The sequence below is a fragment of the Eschscholzia californica genome, unplaced genomic scaffold (genome assembly GCF_041429995.1).
Source record: "Eschscholzia californica isolate CP2 unplaced genomic scaffold, dmEscCali1.0.p SCAF_1, whole genome shotgun sequence".
NCBI classification, from domain to species: domain Eukaryota; kingdom Viridiplantae; phylum Streptophyta; class Magnoliopsida; order Ranunculales; family Papaveraceae; genus Eschscholzia; species Eschscholzia californica.
In genome coordinates, this window is record NW_028238198.1 from 38,633,574 (window position 1) to 38,658,244 (window position 24,671).

The 24,671-nt window shown below is 36.1% G+C and overlaps 3 protein-coding genes across 4 annotated transcripts; 1 reads left to right on the plus strand and 2 right to left on the minus strand.

Moving 5' to 3' along the window:
- The first annotated feature begins 3,375 nt into the window (after nt 1–3,375).
- LOC147566666 (transcription factor BIM2-like) lies at nt 3,376–11,567 on the plus strand. Of its 2 annotated transcripts, none has more exons than XM_086653170.1 (8): nt 3,376–3,525; nt 3,614–3,736; nt 3,918–4,008; nt 7,559–7,628; nt 7,752–7,847; nt 8,495–8,928; nt 9,103–9,226; nt 11,097–11,567. In XM_086653170.1, the coding sequence occupies exons 2-8, from the start codon at nt 3,643–3,645 to the stop codon at nt 11,196–11,198; spliced, it is 1,011 nt and encodes a 336-aa protein (XP_086509296.1). In that variant the 5' UTR covers nt 3,376–3,525; nt 3,614–3,642; the 3' UTR covers nt 11,199–11,567. The 2 variants fall into 2 exon arrangements, with proteins under 2 accessions (XP_086509296.1, XP_086509297.1); XM_086653171.1 differs by having other exon boundaries at nt 3,392–3,525; nt 10,287–11,567.
- Nucleotides 11,568–13,114: 1,547 nt separating this feature from the next.
- LOC147566667 (uncharacterized) lies at nt 13,115–15,634 on the minus strand. Its single transcript, XM_086653172.1, has 3 exons — nt 15,180–15,634; nt 14,019–14,295; nt 13,115–13,938 (listed from the first exon to the last, which is right to left on the minus strand). Exons 1-3 carry the CDS (start codon nt 15,218–15,220, stop codon nt 13,363–13,365), a joined length of 894 nt encoding a protein of 297 aa, XP_086509298.1. The 5' UTR covers nt 15,221–15,634; the 3' UTR covers nt 13,115–13,362.
- A 2,277-nt stretch (nt 15,635–17,911) lies between these two features.
- Nucleotides 17,912–21,604, minus strand: LOC147566668 (UDP-Glycosyltransferase superfamily protein). Its single transcript, XM_086653173.1, has 5 exons — nt 21,372–21,604; nt 20,400–21,281; nt 19,778–19,886; nt 18,855–18,990; nt 17,912–18,446 (listed from the first exon to the last, which is right to left on the minus strand). Exons 1-5 carry the CDS (start codon nt 21,473–21,475, stop codon nt 18,313–18,315), a joined length of 1,365 nt encoding a protein of 454 aa, XP_086509299.1. The 5' UTR covers nt 21,476–21,604; the 3' UTR covers nt 17,912–18,312.
- Nucleotides 21,605–24,671: the final 3,067 nt, after the last annotated feature.

The window sequence follows — 24,671 nt, forward strand, 5'->3', positions numbered from 1 at the left end:
GTAAATATTCTTTTCAATCTCAACATATACTAGCTGCTACATTATTGATGGGCAAAGAAATTTGGGACTACTTAAAATTGAAGTTTGACTATAACACCATGATTTGTACCAAAATAGAGATCCAAAGAGTACAAGCCGATCGATTGTTTCTTTGACAAGGATGCCAGCAGAGATGAAAGAAACAAGTGAAGGCTCCACACAACCTCTACCCGGTTGCCACCATACAGCTCACTCAAATCCTGCAAATTACATAGGAAGAAAACAGATGAGGAGCAACAACAGACTATGCCCAAAGGTCGCACATTAAACAACATGTCTTCCTTTCTTTTTGCAGTAAAAGAAGATGGTGGAAAGGCCGCAAGTGAGTCTACGAACAGAATATAGTTAGAATTGAAGTTAAAACATCCTTAGAGGGCTACAGGTGATCACAGAATAATGGTTCAGGATGCCAATTTTACAAGGTGACGAATTTTTGAAACATACTAATATTTAGGTATCAATCATCTAGGCTCTAACCCACTCAAAGACCTAATCAATATTGTAAGCTAAGATAAGGTGTTATGCTATTTAAGTTATAATCCAGGTATAGAAAGTATGGATGTACATATATACTGAACTTCCTCCCTACTTTTTGTTTGAGGAATTTCACCAAACATGTATACTACAACTGTACTAACATTTCAAAGTGGTTAAACCTTAAAGACTATTAGATTATCTTGGGCTTTTTTAATTTGAGCAGAGTTAAATAGTATCTAGGGTTACGAAAATACTAGATAAATGTTCAACCTATCTATCTAATACCAAAATGGTCTTTTTACGTATTCGCTTCCCAATCGGAGGATGATTGATCTTTATCTCATAATTATTAGGCTTGTACTTGCTTATGGTTTCTAATTTTATCTGGTTTGTCGATAAAGACCTTTGCAACACTCAGCCCAATACCAGGTTATATGCAATGGCTCCTCGCGAAGTTAGCATCTCAACTAAAACTTGCTGAATCCGAAGATGAAGGTGATTCACTAAACAAGATCTCAAGTTCTACTTTCAGGGAAAATATACTTCAACCAGAGGAAGAGAGAGCAATATTGGACTCATCAGTGTAAGCTCAATCAAATGTTATCATGTAATTTTATGAAGTCATATTGTGCAAACCTAATTTCATGTTAACTAATGGAGAATTATAAACAGTACAAGTGCTACATCAATATTTCTTTAGAAGATGGGAATCTCACGGTCCATAAGTGTATTATAAACAGTACAAGTGCTAACATTTACAAAATGGAGAATTACTGAAACCTAAACTAACTCTTCGTTCTATTTGTTAAAATTTTCATCTTCATGATCTCTTCTTCCCCAAAGATTACTAGAAAGAAGAAACCTCAATGAAATTTTCAGAATTTGTCAAAATAAAAAAAATTGATTTTTTTGTTTATGAGCTAAAATCGAATGGGAAATCAGGAAATGAAGAAGAATTGTGAAGAGATTGATTATACTTACAGGGAAAGTTGAATTGAAGATCTGAATTGTGACAAATTACTGAAACCAGAAACAAATTACCTATTAGGAGAGAGAGAGAGACAGAGAAACCCCATTACTGAAACCCTAGTTCTTGTCGTTAGAGAGAGGGGGAGCATTACCGAGAGAGAGAGAGAGAGGGAGCATACCTGGTAGGGGTTGAAGTTCTTGTCGTTAGAGAGAGAGGGAGCATTACCGAGAGATATCTTCGTCTGGTTGATCCCTTGTTCGTCCGGTTGAGAGAGGTGATGCTGGTTGGTTTTGGGAGGGATCGATTTGGGTGGGTAAGGAGAAGATAAAACGTGATATAAGCGCCCCACTTTTGACTCGAAGGCGCCCCATTTTCTGCTCCCATTATTAGGTCCGGATTTAGCAAAGGGAGATTTATGTCATTTCCCTCCCACTAACGGCCCAAATCTGTTAAATTAAACGGAGTTGGGGGGTTTCAGTAATTACTAATTAAAGTGGGGGGTTTCAGTAAAGGCATTATCAAAGTTGGGGGGTTTCAGTAATTCTCCCTTTCTTTTTCTTTGCAAGACCTTCCTTCTTCTTCTTCTGAACTATCTCTGGGTTCCAATTTTTGGTAAATCAGTTTTTCTCATCTACCTATGGTCAAAGATCATCTAATTTAAAGTTTCATTTCAATTTGTATAACCCTAGATAAATTAGGAATGGAAGCCCCTTCTCTCTCCTGCAACAAATTTTTTTCTGGAAAACCTCTCTCTCTCTCTCTCTCTCTAAATGTTCTGGTACCCAGTGAGTTTCAATCTAATGACATGAAAGAGAGTAAACTCTAAAAGCCTCTAAATCCAGCTTTTCGTTCTTCTTACGAGAATGGTAAAAAATTTCTAATTTTGTAGTGTTAGAAAGTTCGATCATTCATGGTTGTTAGAAGTATATGGTACAAATCGCTGAAGGATGTTGTTATTTTGGATATGGAGATTTCTGGTTTATATAAATTGAGCTAACAAATTTAATATGAAAACTCTAAAATGTGAAGCAATAAACGTTAAAGCTAAGGGATCTGAAAATCTTAAACCAGTTGGGAGGCTTAGGGAAATCTTTAAGTAGCATGAACCTTGATGAGCTTCTCACAATTAACGTTTGGATAGAAGAAACCAATCATTGAATCCTTTAGGTACTACCGAATTGATGAAGAAATCAAAGTCAGTTTTTGTAGTTTCAGAGGTTCAAACTTTTTAAAATACTAGTTTACTCTTTCTGTATCTACAATCTCTCACTCTAGACTGTATTGTGACAAACTGAACAACAGTTGTTCAATTCGCCGCCAATGGTGTTGCAACACCAACTGATGCAACTCTGATGATGCAATTATGTTCAATTCATTGTTTTATCTTCTGGAACTAGAGAATCCTTTCTTGGTTATCTTTCATTACAATTTTATATTGATAGTTAGTAAGATGAATTTGGGCTATTGTTCTTTAATTATATTAATGACTGGTAGGATAAATTTGGATTATAGTGTTCTGGGGTGGGTTGTCAAATGGAGGAAGAAGACGAGTTAATTAGAAGAAGAAAATAAGTCCAAACTACTTGAATTAAGTAAATTAGGGAGTCTAAATTACAATATTGATTATGTAAGGGCAAAGTGGGATTTTTTTAAGTATAACTTTAGAGACGGAATATTCTCGGGTGATTCCGTCAAAAGGGAGTCCAAAGTGCAACTCTGGAAAAAGAGAGTCCAAACAGCAAGTCAATTATAGGAAAGGGGGTCCAAACAGCAAATCTCCCTTGTGCTTTTCTACTCATTTTCAATATTATTTTGACCTTTCGAGAAATTACTCCTTGCGGAAAAGACGGGCCTAAACCTCTTTTGTAACCCATGACCCCATTTAATTTGGGCATCTCCTCCCGTGTTACTTTCTTTTTGTTTTGTATAATTGCGGTTCAGGTTGAGCAGGACCGTGTCTCGCGAGCCCGCCTCCCTAATTCTTGTAATCTGAACTCTGAACCCATTCAGCTTCACCTATATCTTCATTCTTCAAAATCGTAATTCTCTCGCCGGTGTCTTCTATTCTTCTTCTACAACAATTTTGTGTTCTTTCTCAATTTAGGGTTCGTTTGTTGATTTTTCCAGGTTATTATCCCTTGGAAAATTAGGGGTTCATGGAGATGAAAAATTTAATGAATCCTCAAGAGGAGGAGGAGGATGACGAGGAAGATTTCGTCCCAAAGAAAGGAGGTTCCTCTCATAGAGTAGGTAGGTACATCCCGAGACTGGATTACAATTGTTTGTCTGTGGTAACTAGACTTGTTGCCCTAGCCAATTGTTGCTATATTCTCTGTAAATTTTCGTCTTCTTTATATTGAAATTGTTATTAGGATTTTGATTTTCTTTATCGAATTCTTATTCTGATTACTCTTTGGACTGAACGTTTAAGGTGATGGGAAGAGCGGTGATCAAAAAGTTAATACCCCTCGATCAAAGCATTCTGCTACTGAACAGCGGAGGAGGAGTAAGATTAATGATAGGCAAGTCTCTGTTTAATCTATTTTCAGTTTGGGGATTTTTTTTTTGTCCTAAAAGTAGTTAAAAATGAAGCTATTAGTTAAAAGAATATATTAATCTAAAGACAGTCTATGAATAGAGAATCCCATTTGGGAGTTTCTTAGTCTTCTAGCATGTGTTTACTGACATACTTGATGATGTTGGGAATAATACAAGTACACTATATAGTGGATTTTTTATTAACTTTTTAATTGTCTTAGCTGGGTCTTTTTGTCTCATTGTAAGATGTTAGAAAGGTAGTGAGTCTCGACACTCAATTGCAGCTAAAGCCGAATTGATAATAACACAAAGATGAGCAACTTGTAGATGGATTTTACTTATGAGAAATGAATTACAACTTCTCTCCAAATAAGAAGAACACAATTATCATCAACCCTCTTTTATACTAGGAGAAATATTATGTACTCTTTCTCACTGCAAAAGAAAATACAAGTATGTAGAAGAAACTATACTTTATCTTCTATTGGTTTATGAAGATGTTGGGATGAAAATAGGATGAATATCATCACATCCCCCCTTCTATAGTGTTGAGAATGAAGATCATGTAGACACCTCATCAATTGAGGTGTCATTATATATTTATGGTGTATTTTCTAGAAGAAAACACCTCATACATAAGTGTTTCTAAAGAGGACAATTCGTATAGCAATAGACACATCACCAAAATGAGGTGACTTTGTTATCTCCAACATTGACTGCCTTCAAGAATTGCAGCTGCCATATCATCGAAGACTAAAGCTTCTATATTATTGGTTAAATTGATGACGAGTTGATCATAATATCATATGAATCATGTAGACTTTGAAGTAGAACTTTCCCACGTTCAACCATCTCCATGTTACCCCATCAATGTGAGTTGAGAGAATAAAATATTAAGGGTGTTGATGTGGTTTATCACCATTGTTGACTCCATCATTCTAAGATTGTGGAGCCTTCTCTTCAAGAAAATTTTGTTGTGTAGTGATTTAGCTACGTATAATTGTGTCCGAATGTCCTATATTTCTTTTAGTCTTTTTCTTCACTACACTTGACAATACTCCATTGGCTAAAGCTGAGTGAGGATTGGCAATAGCATTACCATCTATCTCGTTCCACTTTATGTTGTCCAACATATTATATTTGTGTGTCTTTCTTCAATTGCCGCCAAGCAGTTGTCCTTTGTAAAAGCTTCAACCAGAAAGAGAAATTGGATGTGAAAACTGCATCTCTTTGTAGTTGACTTGAAGAACAAATTTATATGCTCCACCCAGAAGGTTTTGAAGAAAAAGGACAAGAAGTCTTGGTGTGCAGGTTGAACGAATCTCTATACGGTCTCAAACAGGCGTCGAGATGCTAGTATAAGAGATTTGATTCATTCATTATGAGCTTTGGATAATCCACATCCTTCTGCTTATTAAAAGAGATTTGGTGATGGTGAGTTCTTTATTTTGTTGTTGTATGTTGACGAGATGTTGGTACCAGGCCCCACCAAAGATCGTATTGAAAAATGAAGGCTTAGTTGGCTAGGGAATTTGAAATAAAAGACTTGGGACCAGAAAACAAGATTTTAGGGATGCAAATTCACCGATATTGAAACAATAGGAAGATTTGGCTTTCTCAAGAAAACTACTTAAAAATCTTGCGACGCTTCAGTATGCAAGATAGTAAGTCAATTTCTACCCCTCTTCCCGTTAATAGCAAATTATCTTCAAGTATGAGTTTTAGCAGTGAAGCAGGGAAGATGGAGATGTCTAGAGTAGCGTAAGCATCAGCAGTGGGTAGCCTAATGTTTGTTGTGGTATGTACAAGACCAGACATTACACAAGCACTGGAGCAGTTAGTTGGTAAATGGAAAATCCTGGTAGAGAGCATTGGAATACTGTGAGGAGCATCCTGAGATATCTTAAGGGTACCTCAAATGCTACATTATGTTATGGAGGACTCAACTTTCTTGTTAGAGGCTATGTTGATTCAGATTATGCAGGCGATCTTGATAAAGCAAATCCATCACTAAGCAGAATACGTGGCAGCTACACAGTCTACCAAAGAGGCAATCTGGTTGCAAATGTTATTAGAGGAGCTTGGACACAAACCAGAGAAGGTAATTTCAATTTTGTGATAGTCGGAGCGCTTTGCAGTTAGCAAAGAATCCAACATTTCACTCGAGGACCAAACACATACGAGTTCAATATCACTTTGTTCGTGAGAAGGTGAAAAAAATGAAGCATTAATCTGCACATAAGACAACTAGATATAATAACAAAGCCAATATAGTTTATGTGGTATCGATTCTCCATCAGAAAAGCAGAAAACGTAAGCAACATGAGAGCAAAGTAGATAAGATGAAGAAGTTACAAACAGAAGTCACTTTAAGTGGGAGATGTTAAGAAAAAAAAGGCAATCTGGTTGCAAATGTTATTAGAGGAGCTTGGACACAAACCAGAGAAGGTAATTTCAATTTTGTGATAGTCGGAGCGCTTTGCAGTTGGCAAAGAATCCAACATTTCACTCGAGGACCAAACACATACGAGTTCAATATCACTTTGTTCGTGAGAAGGTGAAAAAAATGAAGCATTGATCTGCACATAAGACAACTAGATATAATAACAAAGCCAGTATAGTTTATGTGGTATCGATTCTCCATCAGAAAAGCAGAAAACGTAAGCAACATGAGAGCAAAGTAGATAAGATGAAGAAGTTACAAACAAAAGTCACTTTAAGTGGGAGATGTTAAGAAAAAAAAAGGAATATAAAGTGATTGTTTGAGAAGCTTGAGGTGGCTACATCACCCTTTGGTGTCAACAATGTGGAACATCATGGTGAGTATGACACCTCATTTTGGTGATGTGTCTATTGCTATATGAAGTGTCCTCATTAGAGACACTTACGTATGAGGTGTTTTTCCTAGAAAAGACACCCTAAATACATAATGACACCTCAATGGATGAGGTGTCTACATGATCTTCATTCTCCACACTATAAAAGGGGGAGATTTGGTGATATTCATCCCATTCAATCTTCATAAGCCAATAACAAGAAAAGGAAAGAGAGAGTATTAGAGAGAAAGTTCTTCTTATAGATACTAGAGTTCTTTTTCTTGTGTGGGAGATAGAGTTATAGTTTCTCATATCATAAGAGGTTGTTGTGTGTACTCTCCTTACATAGAGAGAAGTTGTAATTCATTTCTTATTGTGAAATCTATCTACAAATTGTGTTTTTGTCAATTCAACTTCAGCTGAAGTTAAGTGTCTGAAGTCTGAACCACAACCTTTCTAACATAAGATTCATTGTTCACTATCATTCCTCAACTCTTCCAGAAGCAATGTAGAGATTTTTCTTCAAGAAAATAATTTTCTTTGAACTGTACATAGCTTACATATTTTCGTCTTTTAAGTTGTTTTCGAGCTAAAAGGAGAAGGAATAAAAATGAAACTATTTAGAAGTCCACTTTTCATAATAATTTACCTATCCTGATAATGCATTGCCCTGATCAGCAGTATCAATACTGAATTACTAATTGTTTGATTGATGCAGATTTCAGATACTAAGAGATCTCGTACCTCAGAATGATCAGAAGAGAGATAAAGCATCATTTTTGTTAGAGGTTCGACAAATGTAATCGCTTTCCTTAGAAAAGATAGTTTCAGACATATTTTGTTGTCTGAGTAGATTACACACTAGCTCTTTCGCTACGCTTGGTTGATTAGATATCTCTATACCCACACAGGTGATCCAGTACATTCAGTTTTTGCAAGAAAAAGTAAATAGATACGAGGGACCACACCAAGGGTGGAATCAAGAACCCGTAAAATTGACACCATGGGTAAAATTCTGAACTTTTCCTTAATGCTATGTTTCTATTGCCTTAATTATTAAACTCATCCATTGCACTGCAGTATTATACTATTATATGATAGTTATGGCTCTATGCATGTGTTCATCTTTATATGCTGCTCACTTAGGGTTCATTTCTTGACATTTATGTGTTAATGCCTTCTGTTGTGGTGTAAGTTGACTTGAGTTATTTAAAAAATAAACTTTGTCACTTAATGTTTCTGCTCCTCCAAGATGTATTTGGTTTATAGGATAAGTAATGCTTAGTTGAAGTGAGTATTTGGGAGGTCAGGGGATAGAACTTTCCTGCAAAGGAAAACATATTTACTTGATGTCCTGATAGATACTTGAATATTTGTGTGTTATTACTTCCGAGTTCCAAAAAGGAGTCTTAGGCGATAAGTGGCTGATAAATTTACGCATTTCAATCTGGCAAATTATTTCCAAAAGGCTTATTGGAATCCAGAGACAAATCTCATGTTAATTTTGGTAAAACTTAATGAATAATTAAATAATAAGTCACTTAGTGTGCTTTACAGTCTGAAAGAATAGTATTTAGTGGCTTATTTTTATACGAGAGAACAAGATGCTGATATTAATATTGTTTAACAACTAATCCTTTTGCTTTTGATACAGAAAAACGGCCATGCTCCCGCTGAATGTATGATTTCAAGGAGTGGCCCTGGTCCAGAATTGTTGTTTTCTGGAAAGTTTGATGACAATGTCTCACCTGCTATGGTCACAAGCATACCCAATCCAATTGTATCTGATCTTCACGCCGGCTCTGCTTACAAAGCAATCGATCAGGGCCCAGGGCTATCAGGCAAGGATCCACAGTTACCAATTCCCATAAATACGGGCATGTTAACTTCTGTCCCTAGGGGTGGTGGGTTTGCTCAACCTTTCCAGAGACCCATGTTTGATGCAGAAAAAAACGCATTCCTTCCTCAAGTCCAGGTGTCACAAAATAGACCATGTGCAGAATACCCTATCGCAACTGATACCTTGACTGAACAGGACCCAACGATCGAGGGCGGTACGATTAGCATTGCTGGTATATACTCTCAGGGGTAAGTTTTCCTTTGTGTAGTTTTACCGTTTTGTGTTTATCTTCATCTTTAACTTGCCTAGATAGAGCTCTGTAATGTATAAAATTGGTGTATGGGTCTAATATATGGAAATAGTCTTCGTGGACTTGTATTGAAATTATGAACTGATAAAAGACTGTTTTGCATGTGATGAAGGTTGTTGAATAATTTGACACAAGCATTGCAAAGTTCGGGAGTTGATCTGTCACAAGCCAGTATCTCTGTACAAATTGATCTTGGGAAGCAATCGATCAATAGAATTGCTGCTTGTACTGCTAAGGTATGACATAAGAGATTCTCCCCATCTATGATGTCCTTGTTCTTTCCAAGTGTTTCTGGTTTAGTTCCTTTGACTGGCAGTGCTGCTTTCATCCTAGAACATTGGCGGGGTTAATGAGATTCAACTAGTATCTCGCTGAGTGCTCCAGTGAGTCTTTATCCCTAGAATGGCTCTGCCCTTCCGTAAGACATTCATCTTCTCAAATTTTGAGTATCAGGACTGTTTTATCTTGTATTAGTCACTTCTTAGCAGTTGGACTTGGGGCTCGGCTTGGGACTTTCCAATTAGGGATGCCCTTTTTAAATGTCGGATTAGGGATGCTCTTTTGGGACATGTAAACATTACCAAACATGGGAAAAAGACCAAAATAACCTATGTCAACTAATTTGTTTTCTCCCAATCCTCTCATCCTTTGCCGCAAACTTGCCGATGCCGGAGTTGAAAAATTCGCCGGCACCAGAGTAGAAACGTTCTCTCATCTCTCACTTTCTTCCTCTTAATCTCTCACTTTCTTCCTCTTAATCTATCACTTTCATCCTCTTAATCTCTCACTTTCTTCCTCTTACTCTCTCTCGCTTTCTTCCTCTTAATTTCTCTCTCTTCCTCTTTTTCCTCTCTCTCTTCCTCTTTTTCCTCTCTCTCTTCCTCTTAAATCCTTTCTCTCACTTTCAACTCTAACAAAGGAAAAAAACAAACCAGCTTGACTATTGAAAGGGGTTTCCCCATTTCAACCTCGTCAGTGTGTTCAATTATTTGACTAACGCCAGTGTCAGTTAGTTTCCAGCAGATGATAAGAGGATTGAGAGGGAGGGAGAAAAATTATTTGACTAAGGTTATTTTGGTCTTTTTTTAGTGTATGGTTCATACACGTCCAAAAGGGGCATCTCTAATTAGACATTAGTGTTGAAGGGTTATCACTATACCCTACCCATATTATAATTAGTATAGCGCTACCCATATAATCAGTAATGATGTTAAAGAATAGAATATATTAAAGTATATTTACAGTAGTCCAGTTGTGCTGCACTAATTACAGCTCCTTTTACTGCTTTGTCCATAGCATTAAGCTCGTCGTTCTTGCTAAATTACACTAGAAGAGGAAGACAAAAGAAAGAAGAATAAGAAGAGGAGCTGCGAGTTCCGAACTTTCTCTGTCTAAAAAATCAGTTGAACTTATCTGGAAGGTTGAACTTGAATAAGTTGATGATGGAAAGTGCATTGTCAATTTCCTCTTCCTCTTCTTCTTCTTCGCACAGAATCGTGTTCCATTTGTTTTTCGAGAAAAAGAGTGAACCAACACTGACTTGCCAAGTCAATGGGGTCGGACTCGGGGTCAATTCAGCCAGAGTACAAAGAGTTACTCGTCGAACCCCTGATTCGGGGGTTCGGCCAAGGACTGGTGCGGGCTCTCCTCGAGCCCGAGCCGATTCCCAAGTAACTCGGTCGATCCGGACGAATTCAACTGCATAGGACCGTCACTTTCTTAAGAATGAACAACTAAATAAGCAAACGCGATTACAGTTAATAGTTGTGTCTTTTACTGTCTTATGTGGCCTTGCCAAGTAATAGATTGTTGAATAAATGACAAATTCTAGCCTAAAAGTCATATGGTAGTATGTTACTCCGGTTCTCAAGTTGGTGACAAACAGTCCTGGGAGAAGCCAAATTCATATGGTAGTATGGTACTTAGTTTTTTTATTTGCATATTTTAGCATTTAGGAGGACCAAAAATCTCACCATGAACCCGGCTCTTCTCTATGGAGAGCAACACATGATACCACCTTCAAAACTGGGTTTCTCAAAATTCAACTGGCCTTTAAAATTGTGACATTGTAGTTCTGATTTTCCTTTTGTTGTACTTGTATGTCAGGATCAGGAGGATCTGTTCGGCAATCGAGCAATGGAGAACTCTGGAATTGGAAGTAGTGGTGAGGAATCCGATCAAGCTCATAAAAGGCTCAAGAGGGAATAATAGCTACTCTTCGACTTCCCTTCTGCACTTCTGTTCTCATTTTAGTTCCTTTCTTCCTCCCCTTCTCTTTGAACCTTTCTTAAGTCCGTCCTAAACCTTGGATACTTTGGAGTAAGTGTTTACTTGTACATGGGTCTTCGGCTTTTACACCATACCATAGTATATGTATTTAATTTATTTGTAAGATAGTCCATAGATAGAGAGAGAGTTATCTAGTGGAGATATGTTTCTTGTTTTCTTTAAAGGTGTGTATTACTGGTATAATTGAGAATTCCAGGAGAGAATATGATGGGACAGTATTAAAAGGGGTAGTTATTGAGAATTGAGGAGAGAATATGATGGAACAATATTAAAAGGGGAAGTTTTAAAGGCTTGTCTAAATAGTGTTATTGCGGCATTTCGGTTGTTGGTGCGTCATGTACTGCAGAAAATGGTTGGGGGGTGACGATTTTAACTATTTTTCTCTCCTTCCTTTTTCTTCTCTTCCTTGTCTCTCTCTACTTCACCGACGGTTTTTTACTGGAAAATAATGATGAGGTGATGAGAGGGAGAGAAAGAAGTGGGTGATAAACACCTAAAAAAATGAGGTTGCATACAATACTTGGTTAGCTTGTTTTGACGACGGCTTTTTACGGGAAAATAATGATGAGGTGATGAGAGGGAGAGAAAGAAGTGGGTGATAAACACCCTAAAAAATGAGGTTGCATACAATACTTGGTTAGCTTGTTTTGACGACGGTTTTTTACGGGAAAATAATGATGAGGTGATGAGAGGGAGAGAAAGAAGTGGGTGATAAACACCCTAAAAAATGAGGTTGCATCCAATACTTGGTGAGCTTGTTTTGACCAACTCTTGAGTGAGAGTCGTATTGCCTCTAGCAATTATAAGCATTGCCGATGAAACTTCTCAACTAGATTTACCAAGTCAAAGGTGCACAGAGATAGATGCCAATATCACTTATTGGAGGTGTTTTTAAAACTGTCCCCTTGAGAGTTCTGCAACCCTGAAGATGAAAATTAGGAGACAATGTCTAATCAAGTCAATTTTTAGATTAATAGAAGAATATGTCCTCTAAATCAATGTTTATTGACTAACTCGTTATGTTCCGAAGATTTTTTTTCTTTATTCCTTAAAACCGCGGCCAATAAAATAGCTTGATTGGACGGGTGCATCTCAACTAGATTTACCAAGTCCAAGGTGCACAGAGATGCCAATATCACTTATAGGAGGCGTTTTTAAAACTGTCCCCCTTGAGAGTTCTACAACCTTGAAGATGAAAATTAGGGATCAAGTCAATTTTTAGATTAAAAGAAGAATGTCCTCTAAATCAATGTTTATTGACTGACTCGTTATGTTCCGCAGATGTTTTCTTTATTCCCTAAAACCGCGGCCAATAAAATAACTTTATTGGATGGGTGCATTCATACATATCACGTGGTTGAGTTTCTTTTAGTTCGAATACTTCAATGCTTAACAGATGAAAACAACGGCCAAATGAGCTATATACAATACTCTTCCAATGGGCCAAGAAACTAGATTTTACTTGTGGTGTATATAATAATTTAACAAATGACCCGGTCCTAGTGAATTGACCAAGTCAACTAGGTCGATTTATGATGTTTGTACTAGGGACAATAGAGCAGATTACTAACTGGAAGAACCCAGACTGGAGAGTACTAAACAAAATCAAGCAACCTCCTTTATTGGCAGCAGCATATGCCATGAAAGGGAAGAAAAGATGCATTCAATGTCAGTGATATGGAGTTCGCGTTCCTACATTTTGTTAGTTGCGGAAACAGGAGAACTATACCGCGGTGGAGCTCACGAAAAGGACATGACAAAGTAGGAAAATTCACATAGAATAACTCTACTTTCACAGTTTCACCTAATTAGCATCAAGAGTATTAAACCAAATAGGATAAACAGTAACTTGCCTTTCTAACAACTTCTTTTACATGAAAAATAAATATATATAATATATCCCGAGTCTACGATAACTAGTAATAGTGCGACAATACATATCTATCTACACTAGATGTGCTTGCGATGTGTATAAAAGAAAATGAAGGCGAAAAGTTTAAGATTTCATCATGTCATGCATTTGAAACTAAAAGGGAACTTAGGAAAAGAATACATGAGGCCTAACGACAAGAAGAAGACAATGCTATAGCAAACCTCTTCTATAAAGTATTTCTTGTTGACGTTGTTCCCAGTATTTTTGCTGCATCTCTGACATTCCATCAGTAATAACAGTCATGATACGATCTTCTTCTTCTTGAGACTTCATATCCAATTCTCTCTCCTTAAGGCGCACATAATTTTCCATCGTCTCCTGATGACGCGCAGATTGTTGTTCCCTTTTTGCTTGGCTTTCTCTATACAAATTGATGAAGGCAGACTCTTCTGAATCAGAAGAAGGTGATGGTTGGGTTGTTCTTTTAGCCTTTTTCTGAGCTTTCATACCCGGTGGCCTGTGGACAACACCTAAGGGCTCAAGTTGAGGAGTATTGTTGTTATCTGGCTGAGAAAATTGATCCTCCTCAGATAACATATTAAAGTTGCATCCAGCTACAGGTGTGACAGGATTTGAACCTCCGCCTTCTTTTTGGTTCGTCGGAATATCGTTTATGAAGTTATTCATCGGGTTATACCTCGGCAGAGCTTGCAAGATTTGGAAACAATGTTCGAAAATAAAGGTTTTCTTTTCTTGGCTTTCGTACTGTTGACGAGCATTTCTCACCTACGAACAAAAGCTAATCAACTAAATCACATCAATAGGATAATTCTTGAAACAAAAACAGAATAAATGCACCAACTTACTATATCTAGTTCAGTGAAACCACTTGTCTTGTCCTTATAATACATTCTTAGAATGCTAACGTATTTCAAAACTTCCTTGCTAATGACAAGGAACCTATTATTTATCCCATGTGCATTTCGGCCCTCACGATTTTCAGTAGACGCAACAAACTTTTCGAAGATCCGTTCCCAGTATCGATCTGTGTTTTTAGCAGAACCCCCTTCTCCATCATTAACCATCACAACTGCACTGCAAATTGCTTTATCTTCATCTACACTGTACTTTAGCCCGCGACGCCTAACCTCGCCCGTAACAAAAAGTAAAGTGATAAGAGTAGTATCTTTTTTATGCATACAGGAAAAAAAGAACTGTTAAGTTTGTGGACATCCAACTCAAAATCAATTGGCAATGAGTGGAGAGGACCTAGAAATTATATTCTTGGTTGTTGGAGTGTCCATTCCCGATGTGTGACTATTCTAGCACGCCCCTTCACGTGTGACATTCAGATTATACCTCTTACCACTCCAACCAAGGGTTGTTGGCCTTCACGTGTGACATTTTTTAAGCCTAACACTGTGTTTTTTTTTTGTGGGTGACGTGTAGCACGTGTGGCTTTTAAAAACCCAATGTGACACTATTCTCACAAACTCTAATTCAATCTGAGACTATTCCCGATGTGTGACTATTCTAGCACGCCCCTTCACGTGTGACATTCAGATTATATCTCTTACCACTCCAACCAAGGGTTGTTGGCCTTCACGTGTGACATTCTTTAAGCCTAACACTGTGTTTTTTTTTGTGGGTGACGTGTAGCACGTGTGGCTTTTAAAAACCCAATGTGACACTATTCTCACAAACTCTTCTAATTCAATGGACAGAAAGATGGGTATGAGTGTTTGGTGGATGCCATTAGACTTCGCCCCTACCCTAACAATGTTTGAGGGTTCCACAATACATGCTCTTGGAACTAGAAGGGAAAGAATGAAGCCAAGTCATAATATGCATTTATAATTGTAATTATAAAACACCCTATCTGGAAAACAGTTATATCCACTACTCACTCAAATATCACACCAAATAGTCACATAATCCGATACTGGAGTTAATTGGAAGGAACAAGGAAGTAAAATTAAAATCCTAACCCCCAAGCTGAAACCTAAAGAGTTAATGTTTGAGTATACCTGTTACGATTGATGGTAGTTGGGTGGTTATCGTCTTCCATTGCCGGTGGTGTTGGCAATGATGGATGAAAGAGGTGGCGGTTCTAGTGGCGGTGGCGGCGATATGGGAATATGGGATGAAGAGGTGATCTGGATAACATCAGATTTGGGGGTTCCCCATTTGGTGAGGAGCAAGTGTTTTGGTCTTGGTGTGACACCGACCGTAAAGTAGAGTGACGAAGATCCCTTGAATCGACGATATCTAAGATCTACAAGGGAAAATTCAAACGGTTTAGATCTTATTCGGTATTCCAGTGGGGCCAGTGGCGGCCGACACTTTAGGTAAAACTGTCCATCAAGAGTTGGGGAATGACGGGAATCCGGCCCGGCCCAGGCTAAAATGAGCAAAGCGCTGTATCTTTCCTCTTAAAACTAATGTTAGCCGAAGCACCACGCAAAGGTCCAATTCCGTCTTCAAAAAAAAGAAGGTATCGTTCGTGTGGGCATATTATCTTGAATGAATCTAACTCTGAAAACCTTATCTACAAAATCAAAGCTCTCAATATAGTTCTTTAAACACACAACAACATACCTAAGTACTAAAACAACTAATTGCTTCGCTCAACTCTTGAAGCTTTGATAACAATTGTCAAAGAGAAGGTCTTTCCCTCGAATCCTATTGGTGAAATGGTCAATTACTCCCTTATCTGAGGAAGGTAAAATCCCCTTCCCATCATGGAGGTGAAGTCACTCGAAAATGTGGAAAAACTCCCTCATTCTGGTCGGGGCACTATTCATTTTTCAATGTCACTACCTTATTTTAGCAAAGCTCAACTGTTCATCATTCCACATTGGTTATTTGGTTGGAGAGACATGTCTTCTCTACTTTCTCTATCTTTAACACACATGAAAACATAATGGTTCTAAAACCTAAATGTTCCTACACCTAAATGTTCCTACTACTAAAACAAACAAAAAAAAGTAGATGTAGTGAAGATGAACAACATATAAAGATCTTTAAATCTTAGAAAAATAAACAAGTTGCTTTTTTGCCAATTGTTGTTGAGATACGTATGTAACAAGTGATATAAGAAACAGATCGAGCCGTCGATCAAGACTATTCCAAGATATTTGAAGATATGTGAAGATCGAGAACATTTGATTTCATATATTTAGAATTTTTATTTTAATATTATTACTATTAGATAGATTTTATATTGTTTCTTAGGAGAAACTAGGAAACTCTAAATCCTAATTTCTCTATAAATAGGAGAGGGTTCTAGGAATTACCTAATCTAGTTATGTCTGACCAATGTAAATGATCAAACCCACGAGTTGTGGTGATTATTAATGAAACAATTATTTCTCTGTCGATGTAGGTCGTGGTTATCTGACCGAACCACGTTATATTATCGTGTAAATTATTTCAATGTCTATCCACGGTTATCACATAATTGTGAATTTAACATGGTATCAGAGCAGGCTAATAGATACTGATTTATGCTTTCGCAGTTTTCTAACAATTTTTCGTCGTGATTAAATAATCGATAAATTACTTTGTCGATTTTTTTTCAAAGTTAATCCTGTGATTATGTCTCATCTTCGGCACACTTCTAACATTAGGGTTACACAGAAAAGGAAAATGTCATAACGACAATGAAAGAAAAAGTTGAAGCCCGCCGTCGTGGTTTGGTTCTGTAACAAAGTTTCATTCTGTTTTTCATTTGAAGATTCAGGTCAGCTACCTAATTGCATTACTATTGCCATTGGTATTGTGTTTCATTCTGTTTTTCATTTGAAGATTCAGGTCAGCTACCTAATTGCATTACTATTGCCATTGGTATTGTGTCTTCATTGTTGTCTCTGGTGTTATTCTCTTCACGGTGTGTAACTTCAAATACGTTGTAGTTCTCATTCTAGGATATTAAAACATCATTGTGGGGGTGGTATTATGAAAGAGAGATTTAGCCACATGGTCCATCTTTTTGGCACCATTTCAAGTCGTTATCCAGAATCGGGAACATTTTCACCATGAGTTGTGATGAGTTTTGTGCCCGAGCTGAATTCTTTCTCAGTCGAAGCTGATTTTCCTTCAAGTCAAGGCAAGTTCCTTTTACCGTATTCTCATGTTTTTTCTCCAAGTCGGGTACTTCAAACGTTCCGTGTTCCGACTTGCAAGGGAGTGTTGAGACACGTGTATAACATGTGATATAAAAGACAGATCGAGATTAGGAGATCCGACGATCATGATTACTCCAAGATATGAAGATATGTGAAGGTCCAAAACATTTAATTTCATATATTTAGAATATGCATTGTAATATATCTAATATTACTTCCTCATCAAAAAAAAAAAAAATATATCTAATATTATTATTAGATAGATTTTATATTATTTCCTAGTTTAATTAGGAGAAACTAAATCCTAATTTCTCTATAAATAAGAGAGGTTCAAGGAATTACCTTATCGAGTTATGTCTATTCTAGGAATTACCTTATCGAGTTATGTCTAACCAATGTAACCTATCAAACCCACGAGTTGTGGTGATTATTAATGAAACAATTATTTCCTCGTGGATGTAGGTCGTGATTATCCGACCGAACCACCTTATATTATCGTGTCAATTATTCAATGTCTATCTTCGATTATCACATAATCGTGAATTAAACCGTTGTAGGAGAGACCATGAAGAACAAAAATGTTCCTACATTAACCGTTTGCACAAATAGCACTGTCAGTTGAAACAAGGAGAGACTATTAATAGTAATTTTATTAACACAACAAAGGCCAAAATTGAGCACACTTAATCCTACCGTACACCACAATCGAAAAAAAAATACAAATACAAATTTTGTCGTATATTTTCTCGAATTACTAGAAAAACAAAACAGATTCTTGAATAGGACACTAGCTCGCTATAGATTACTTCCCCAAGCTGCATATGTCAGACATGCTATGCTTGCATGACAGAATCAAACTGAATTGTGTATATTGAGTCTTATTTGGGAGGGGAAATGAAAGTAAAAGAGGAAAAACGTCCATAACCTTGTAGCGGCATTTTGATTCCTCCAACCTAAACGGAAATGTGTACCTTTTACAGCAATCAAGGCTGGAGTAGATCCATAATTCCTGTTTATCACCATCATTTTAGTATCACTCTCCCTTGGATGTTGTGTTCGTTGATAGTTTGACAAGTGAAAGAATGTATTGAGCAATCTCTGCAGAGGCTTCCGGATGAGATGTCTTAATTGCTTTCTCAGACATCTCAGACATCAGTCTCTCATCCCCTACCAACCAAAAAAATCATGCAACACTAAGTTGAGATTTCAATCAACACCAAAGTGAACTTATGACATCAAAAGGAATTAGTTAAACCGCTTCCAGTATGTTGGCCAATGGATTTGCTTAACCAGCATCGCTAGAAGATATTCTATTTGCTTTTGCATGAAGCATAGACTCATTGAGTCCAGAGCAAAGAAACCAAATGGCTAACTTGCAATTGAGGAACTACAAGTCAAAAATGAAGGTAATGTAGAGAAACAAAACAATCAAAATTTGATTAGATATCTAGAGGAATTTTCCAATGCTACATGATTGTACTTGAAAGAGTTTGTGCAAGGGGTCAAAACTCGAAAATAGCTTGGCTGATACAAGGCGTGATAAGCATATTAACATTGTAAGGTTCAGATTTTTACCAAAGATATCTTCCATGGCAATTGCAAGAGTGGTTGAATCAAGTTCATCCTCTGTTATAACTTTCGATCCAGCCAACTCTTCCATAACAAATGCATTTTCCATTTGATGTCCTTCGGCACCATTAAGGGATGGAATCTACAATGTTCAACCCACAACCAATTCATAAGGCATTCGGACAATAAATACTTAACAGGTTTCTTTTTAGGAATAACTGAATATGTAAGATTACATGCACAGTTGTGATATTATATCCGAAAATGTAAATATAGACAAGATGTCTAATCATTTTGTTGGTGTTATTATATCAGATGTTTACTCATAACAAGTTTAGAGGTTAAATAGCATGTTGACTTATTTGAGCATTTCGAGAAGGCTAAGAGAACTAAACTTGTCAAACACGATAAATGGGATGGTTTTTCACTTTTTCTTTCTTAACTTCTTCTAAGGACTGATAGTGCGACTTTTGAAACAGAACCCAGATTTGGAGAGTGTCACATGCCCCAAAAATCTTCTAGATTTCGCCCTGGTGGCGTTGAGGTTGAATTCCCTTCTGATCCAATATCCATGTACAGTGGAGAATCTCCGATGGCCGAATAGGATTGAGTCTAGTCAATTATATACCCCACACTTAATAAATGTCATGTTGCAGTCACAAGTCGTTCCTATACTTGCTAGTGAAAGTGATGGGGAGGGGATACAAGAAGAAATTGCTAATGATGCGCTAACATATGATTGATTTATAGCAGGAGTATTATTATATCACAATAAGCATATTACATTTGAATTACTCTAACCCTGCTACTGGGTAAACTCTGAAAACAGCCTAGTTTCATAATATGCATATTTGAGTGCCTTGACCTAGTACTACCACTTACGTGGTCCCCGTGCTGAAGTAAAATAAGTTTATCTGAAATTCACGTACCAGAATTGAAGGTTTCCCGGTTGCCATGATTTCAGAGCAAGTCATGGCACCAGCTCTTGAAACGACAAGGTCTGCAGCTGCATACGCCAAATCTATTTTATGCAAATACCTTGAAGAATTCAGAATAAGTCAGATCACTTTAGAGAAGAACTTTACTATAAGTTTTAAATACGTACTACTCTGAAATTGTGAAGACAGTGCTTAGATAACAATAGTCACAAATATCCAACTTGAAATGTAAACTCAAATAAACCCTCAAAAGCAAAGGTAACACTTTAGCGTAGGAAACATTACTCTTAGTAAATACAGTATATCGTTACATGCTTGTTCTTGTTAGAAGAAAAACTGTCATCAACTGTTTTCTGAAAATCTCACTGATATAAAAGCAAAACTACATATGTGCCATCAATGGATTTAGTTAGATTGAGTCAAACTCTACGTGATTGTAGGACTACTCGTCGTTTACTTTATTAGTGCTTGCAACTAGGTTACCAGATTCAATGTAGTTCTTACAACAATATAATCACTTTTCAGTTGGTATGATGTGAAATTTACGAAGAAAGCCAAAATGACGATTAAGTAGTTAAGATAAAAGGGCAAGAATTGGATAAAGTAAACTCACGGTGTCAATACTAAACGAGAATGGTTCTTGACAAGGCTCTCCATCTCATCAAACGCCTCAATACCAGTTTGCCAAATGATAAATCTATTCTTGTGCTTCGACAACATTTGAGAATACATGTTTAATATTGCAATGTTAAGAGAATTTGCATTCCGCGAACCACCAAGAACCAAAATAACCTTAGAATCTGAATCCGAATACTTGGCAGACCTCGGAAAGAAATGCATCCTAGCTACCGCCTTCGAAACATACTGCCTTAAAGATAACCTAATAGGATTTCCACTTACAATACATCTGTTCTTGGGGTAAAATCTAACTGATGAAGGAAATGCAACAAAAATATATTCAGCAAAATAAGAAAGAAGCCTATTTGCAAACCCAGGTACAGAATTTTGTTCTTGAATCACAAGTTTGTTCTTCGAACCCCATCTAAAAAGTGCAGCAGTGAGACAAGTTGGGAAAGAAACATATCCACCAGTACCAACAACAACCTGAGGGTTAAAGTCTTTGATCCTTTTCCAACTCTGAATCATTGATTTGATCAAAAGAAATGGAAAAATAAGATTTTGGGGAGATAATAAGATAGGACGAGCTAATGGGTAGCAAGGAATTGAAACAAAATCGTAACCAGCAGATTGGGTTGCTGTAATTTCGATTCCATTTTTGTTACCAATGAAGAGTATTTGAATGTTAGGGTCTATTACTTTGAGGTCATCGGCAATGGCAATTGCAGGGTATATGTGACCTCCGGTACCACCGGCAGCAAACATTATTCGGATTTGATCATTACTACTAGGTCTGTTTTTGCTAGTGGAGTCAGAGGTATTTATATCTTCCGATTTATTACTTATTGATAAGCAACAGCTGATCTTCTTGAAAACCCTGAAAAATAAAAACGACAAGTATAAACTAAAAGAGAGAGAGTAGATGATAGTTAGAGAGAGAGAGAGAGAGAGAGAGTAGGTAACCTACCTTGGATGGGTTGTTGAGAGGTGAAAGAGAGAAGGAGAAGAGTGTTGTTTATGCAAAATGTTAGAAGTAAGTGAAAGGTGATGATGAGGAGTGAGAGAAGCCATTATTAAAATGATGATTAGAGGTGTGAGGAGGAGTGAATCAAGAAATGAGACATTTGGAGAGGTATGAATTGGAAGTGGGGATCGGACAAAGGAAAGTTCACTTACGCCATTATTGATCTCAGGAGGTAGATGAACAATTTAAGACATTTGAAAAAGGACGTTTATATAGGCGCCTATCATAAATTTCTTTTGGCGCCCCACTTACTCGTTGGAGCCTCTTCACAATTTGGGTGTAGTGGCGCCTATTGAACTTCGCAATTTGAAATATTTTAAACGTTTTAAACATTGATAGACATTAAAGACTAGGTATAACCCGTGCCTCCGACACGAATACTTTCTTTGTGTAATTTATGTAAGTAAGCAGGGGGTGAGTTGAAAGAAAAAAAAAAAAAAAAAAATGAGATAAAATTATGGACTGATGGCGTAACAAAAGAAGAAAGAAAGGTAATAAACTTATGTTTGGGATTAAAAAAATGTTAGGAATAAAAACTTTTTACGTTTAGATAATAGAAAGTTAATCGTAATGAAAAATAAATTGATGTATTATCATTTCTCAATATCTAAATGTATCTTCTAATTACTAAGTTATGTCACTATAGAGAAGCATATACATAATAGTTAAGAGGATCTGGTATCTGACAAGGGGAAAAGAATAGTAGGAAAAATCAAAGGAAAATAAACTATACTTATTTTTTCAAAATTGTAGCAAGACTCTTATGATAAGATACATTGTAAAATTGAACCAAATCTCTATGTGTATTAATCATAAGCATAATATAATGAAAAGTGTATAGTAGAAGTAAAATTCTTGAGCCAAAACTGAAAAATTAAAAATACGTGTTCTTAATATGAGATGTTAATGTTCAATTTTTTTTTCGGACATAGAATAAATCTGAATGGGAAATAGATATTAAGAGTCTCACCTTTACATTCAGACAAAATATTAAATTTCCTCAATTTTAACTTACCCAAATACTTCAAACTCTCTTGAAAAATCGAATTCGGATGTAAATGAGACATCTCTTCCTCTAAGCATAAATGCATTCCAAGTAAACACCTTGGTTACTCTGGTTGACCTTATTATAGCCATAGGTATGCATTGAGGTGTATTGAATAACTAACTGAAGAAAGAAAACATAAAATCTTGAATTATGAAAAATATATTAGGTTAGAGATAGAACCTGGATGGTACCCATAGCATTCGAAAACAAAAGTAACATTCTCAAAAAAAAAAAAAAAGTAACATAACACAATTAGAGAATAAGCTAGATATTACCTGTAGAGTTTGATAACCGAAATTAATTTGGTCTTTGTGATGATATGTGTAAATCTACATTTGAAAGAAAATTGAAACATAATTTAGTTTGATGGTAGACCATTTGTTGTGATTGTTTTTCAATTGAAATAGGAGTAAATCCTGGTATTAATTATTTTTTCCATTTATGGTGTAAAAAATAATGGTGGAGTAAAAGTTGTTGTTACTAATGAGATTCGTAACTGAAAAAATAATGGTGGAGTAAAAGTTGTTGTTACTAATGAGATTTGTAACTGAAATGTGACAATGGAGAATCATTTCGATGGAGGGTCAAGATTTATCATGGGATAACGGACGATTAGATTTATCTTTGGTTTGTCTTTTTATTTATCTTTGGTTTGTCCTAGTCAGCACTCAACATCCTATTTTATATAATAGATATTTATAGTCTATTGATAAAAGGGTCGGTGGGTATATAGACCAAAATAATGTTCAAAAAAGGTTTATGATCCAATCTTCTCAAAATATGGATATTTAGTCCTTTTACATTATGGACATAAAAACCCTCACTTTCTAAACACATTACCGTCAATGTCCCACGCTCAAATTTGACGTGGAGATTTATTAGCAAAAATTGTGGAGATTTATTAGCAAAAAATATGGAGATTTATTAGAAAAAAAAATGGATAGAAACAAATCATAATTTCTCTCTCCTCTAAACAGATTTGGAAAACAAATTTTCTCTTTCCTATTATCCGAATCAATCAGAAACAAAAATCCTAACCAAAACGAAACGTCATCACCACGGATATTTCCAAATCAATTTTCTCTCTCTTCTTTACAGATTTAGAAACCAAATCACTTTTCTCTTTCCTATTATCCGAATCAATCAGAAACAAAAATCCTAACCAAAACTACTGTAAAGTATGTATAATTTCTTCACAAGTTTTTTTTGCATGGTTATTTTTAATCATAAAGAAGATTGTTTCAACGTTATGGTGAGATTTTGGGTTGATTTTTATGGTTTTTTCTGTTGTGACATAGTTGTTCAAAGCTTCGTCATAAATCAATTTTTAGAGATCTGTTTGATAAATTATGTCAATTTCTGTCTGGTATAATTTAAATTACCGTAAAGTATGTATAATTTATTCACAAGTATCCGTGGTTTACCACAGGATTTGGTAATTTTTGATAAATAACCAATGATAACAGCAAAATTTAAAAGTTTTTAATTGATCAAACCTTGTAATTTCTGACCTAAACTGTAAATACGATATTATGTATAATTTACAATAAATTATGCAAACTTTATGAAAAATAATGAGACATTTATCACAAATAATGAAATCATGTTTCCTTTCCATGTCTTTCAATATGAACATGGAATCGCATTTCAATGGTGCCCATCCATGCACTATCCATTTGTAATCTTCAACAGGACACACAGCAGTAACACGCTTAGAATCATTCTTTATGAATTTGAAATCATGCCCGGTGTTGATGCTATATTGCCTAAGAGCATATCGAAAAGCTTTTGCACCCCCATGAAATAACTGTCCTAGTTCTGTAAATATCTTATCCCAACCATCTGATTTCAGTTTGATTTTCTTATTTTGATTTGATGATTCTGCCTGGAACTTCATCTGTGATAACAAAGTGAGATAGATTAATTCAAATAAATTATATATACAAGTATATTATTTGCAGTAAATTATATGAACATTTGAATAAATTACATGTACTTTACAAAAAAGTACACAGGATTTACATATGTAAATCAAAGATGTTATAATAATGAAACGAGAACTGTTTTGATATTAAATCATACATAATGTTCCATAAATTACGTATGATTTACACAAAATAATATAATGTTAATGTTATTCGTGAAAAATTTGCAGAACCAGAACATATATCATGTTCTTAATTTGATATACATCG

Bases quoted from the DNA above. Each gene is read 5' to 3' on its own strand.
- LOC147566666 (XM_086653170.1), top strand. From the start codon at position 3,643: ATGGAGATGAAAAATTTAATGAATCCTCAAGAGGAGGAGGAGGATGAC. The intron at 8,929-9,102 runs GTAAGTTTTCCT...CATGTGATGAAG, and splicing joins GCTGGTATATACTCTCAGGG to GTTGTTGAATAATTTGACAC. The intron at 9,227-11,096 runs GTATGACATAAG...CTTGTATGTCAG, and splicing joins TTGCTGCTTGTACTGCTAAG to GATCAGGAGGATCTGTTCGG.
- LOC147566667 (XM_086653172.1), bottom strand. From the start codon at position 15,220: ATGGAAGACGATAACCACCCAACTACCATCAATCGTAACAG. The intron at 14,296-15,179 runs GTATACTCAAAC...GGGCGAGGTTAG, and splicing joins ACTACCATCAATCGTAACAG to GCGTCGCGGGCTAAAGTACA. The intron at 13,939-14,018 runs GTAAGTTGGTGC...TTTTGTTCGTAG, and splicing joins GTTTCACTGAACTAGATATA to GTGAGAAATGCTCGTCAACA.
- LOC147566668 (XM_086653173.1), bottom strand. From the start codon at position 21,475: ATGGCTTCTCTCACTCCTCATCATCACCTTTCACTTACTTCTAACATT. The intron at 21,282-21,371 runs GTAGGTTACCTA...TTTATTTTTCAG, and splicing joins CTCTCAACAACCCATCCAAG to GGTTTTCAAGAAGATCAGCT. The intron at 18,991-19,777 runs GTACGTGAATTT...TGAACATTGTAG, and splicing joins CCGGGAAACCTTCAATTCTG to ATTCCATCCCTTAATGGTGC.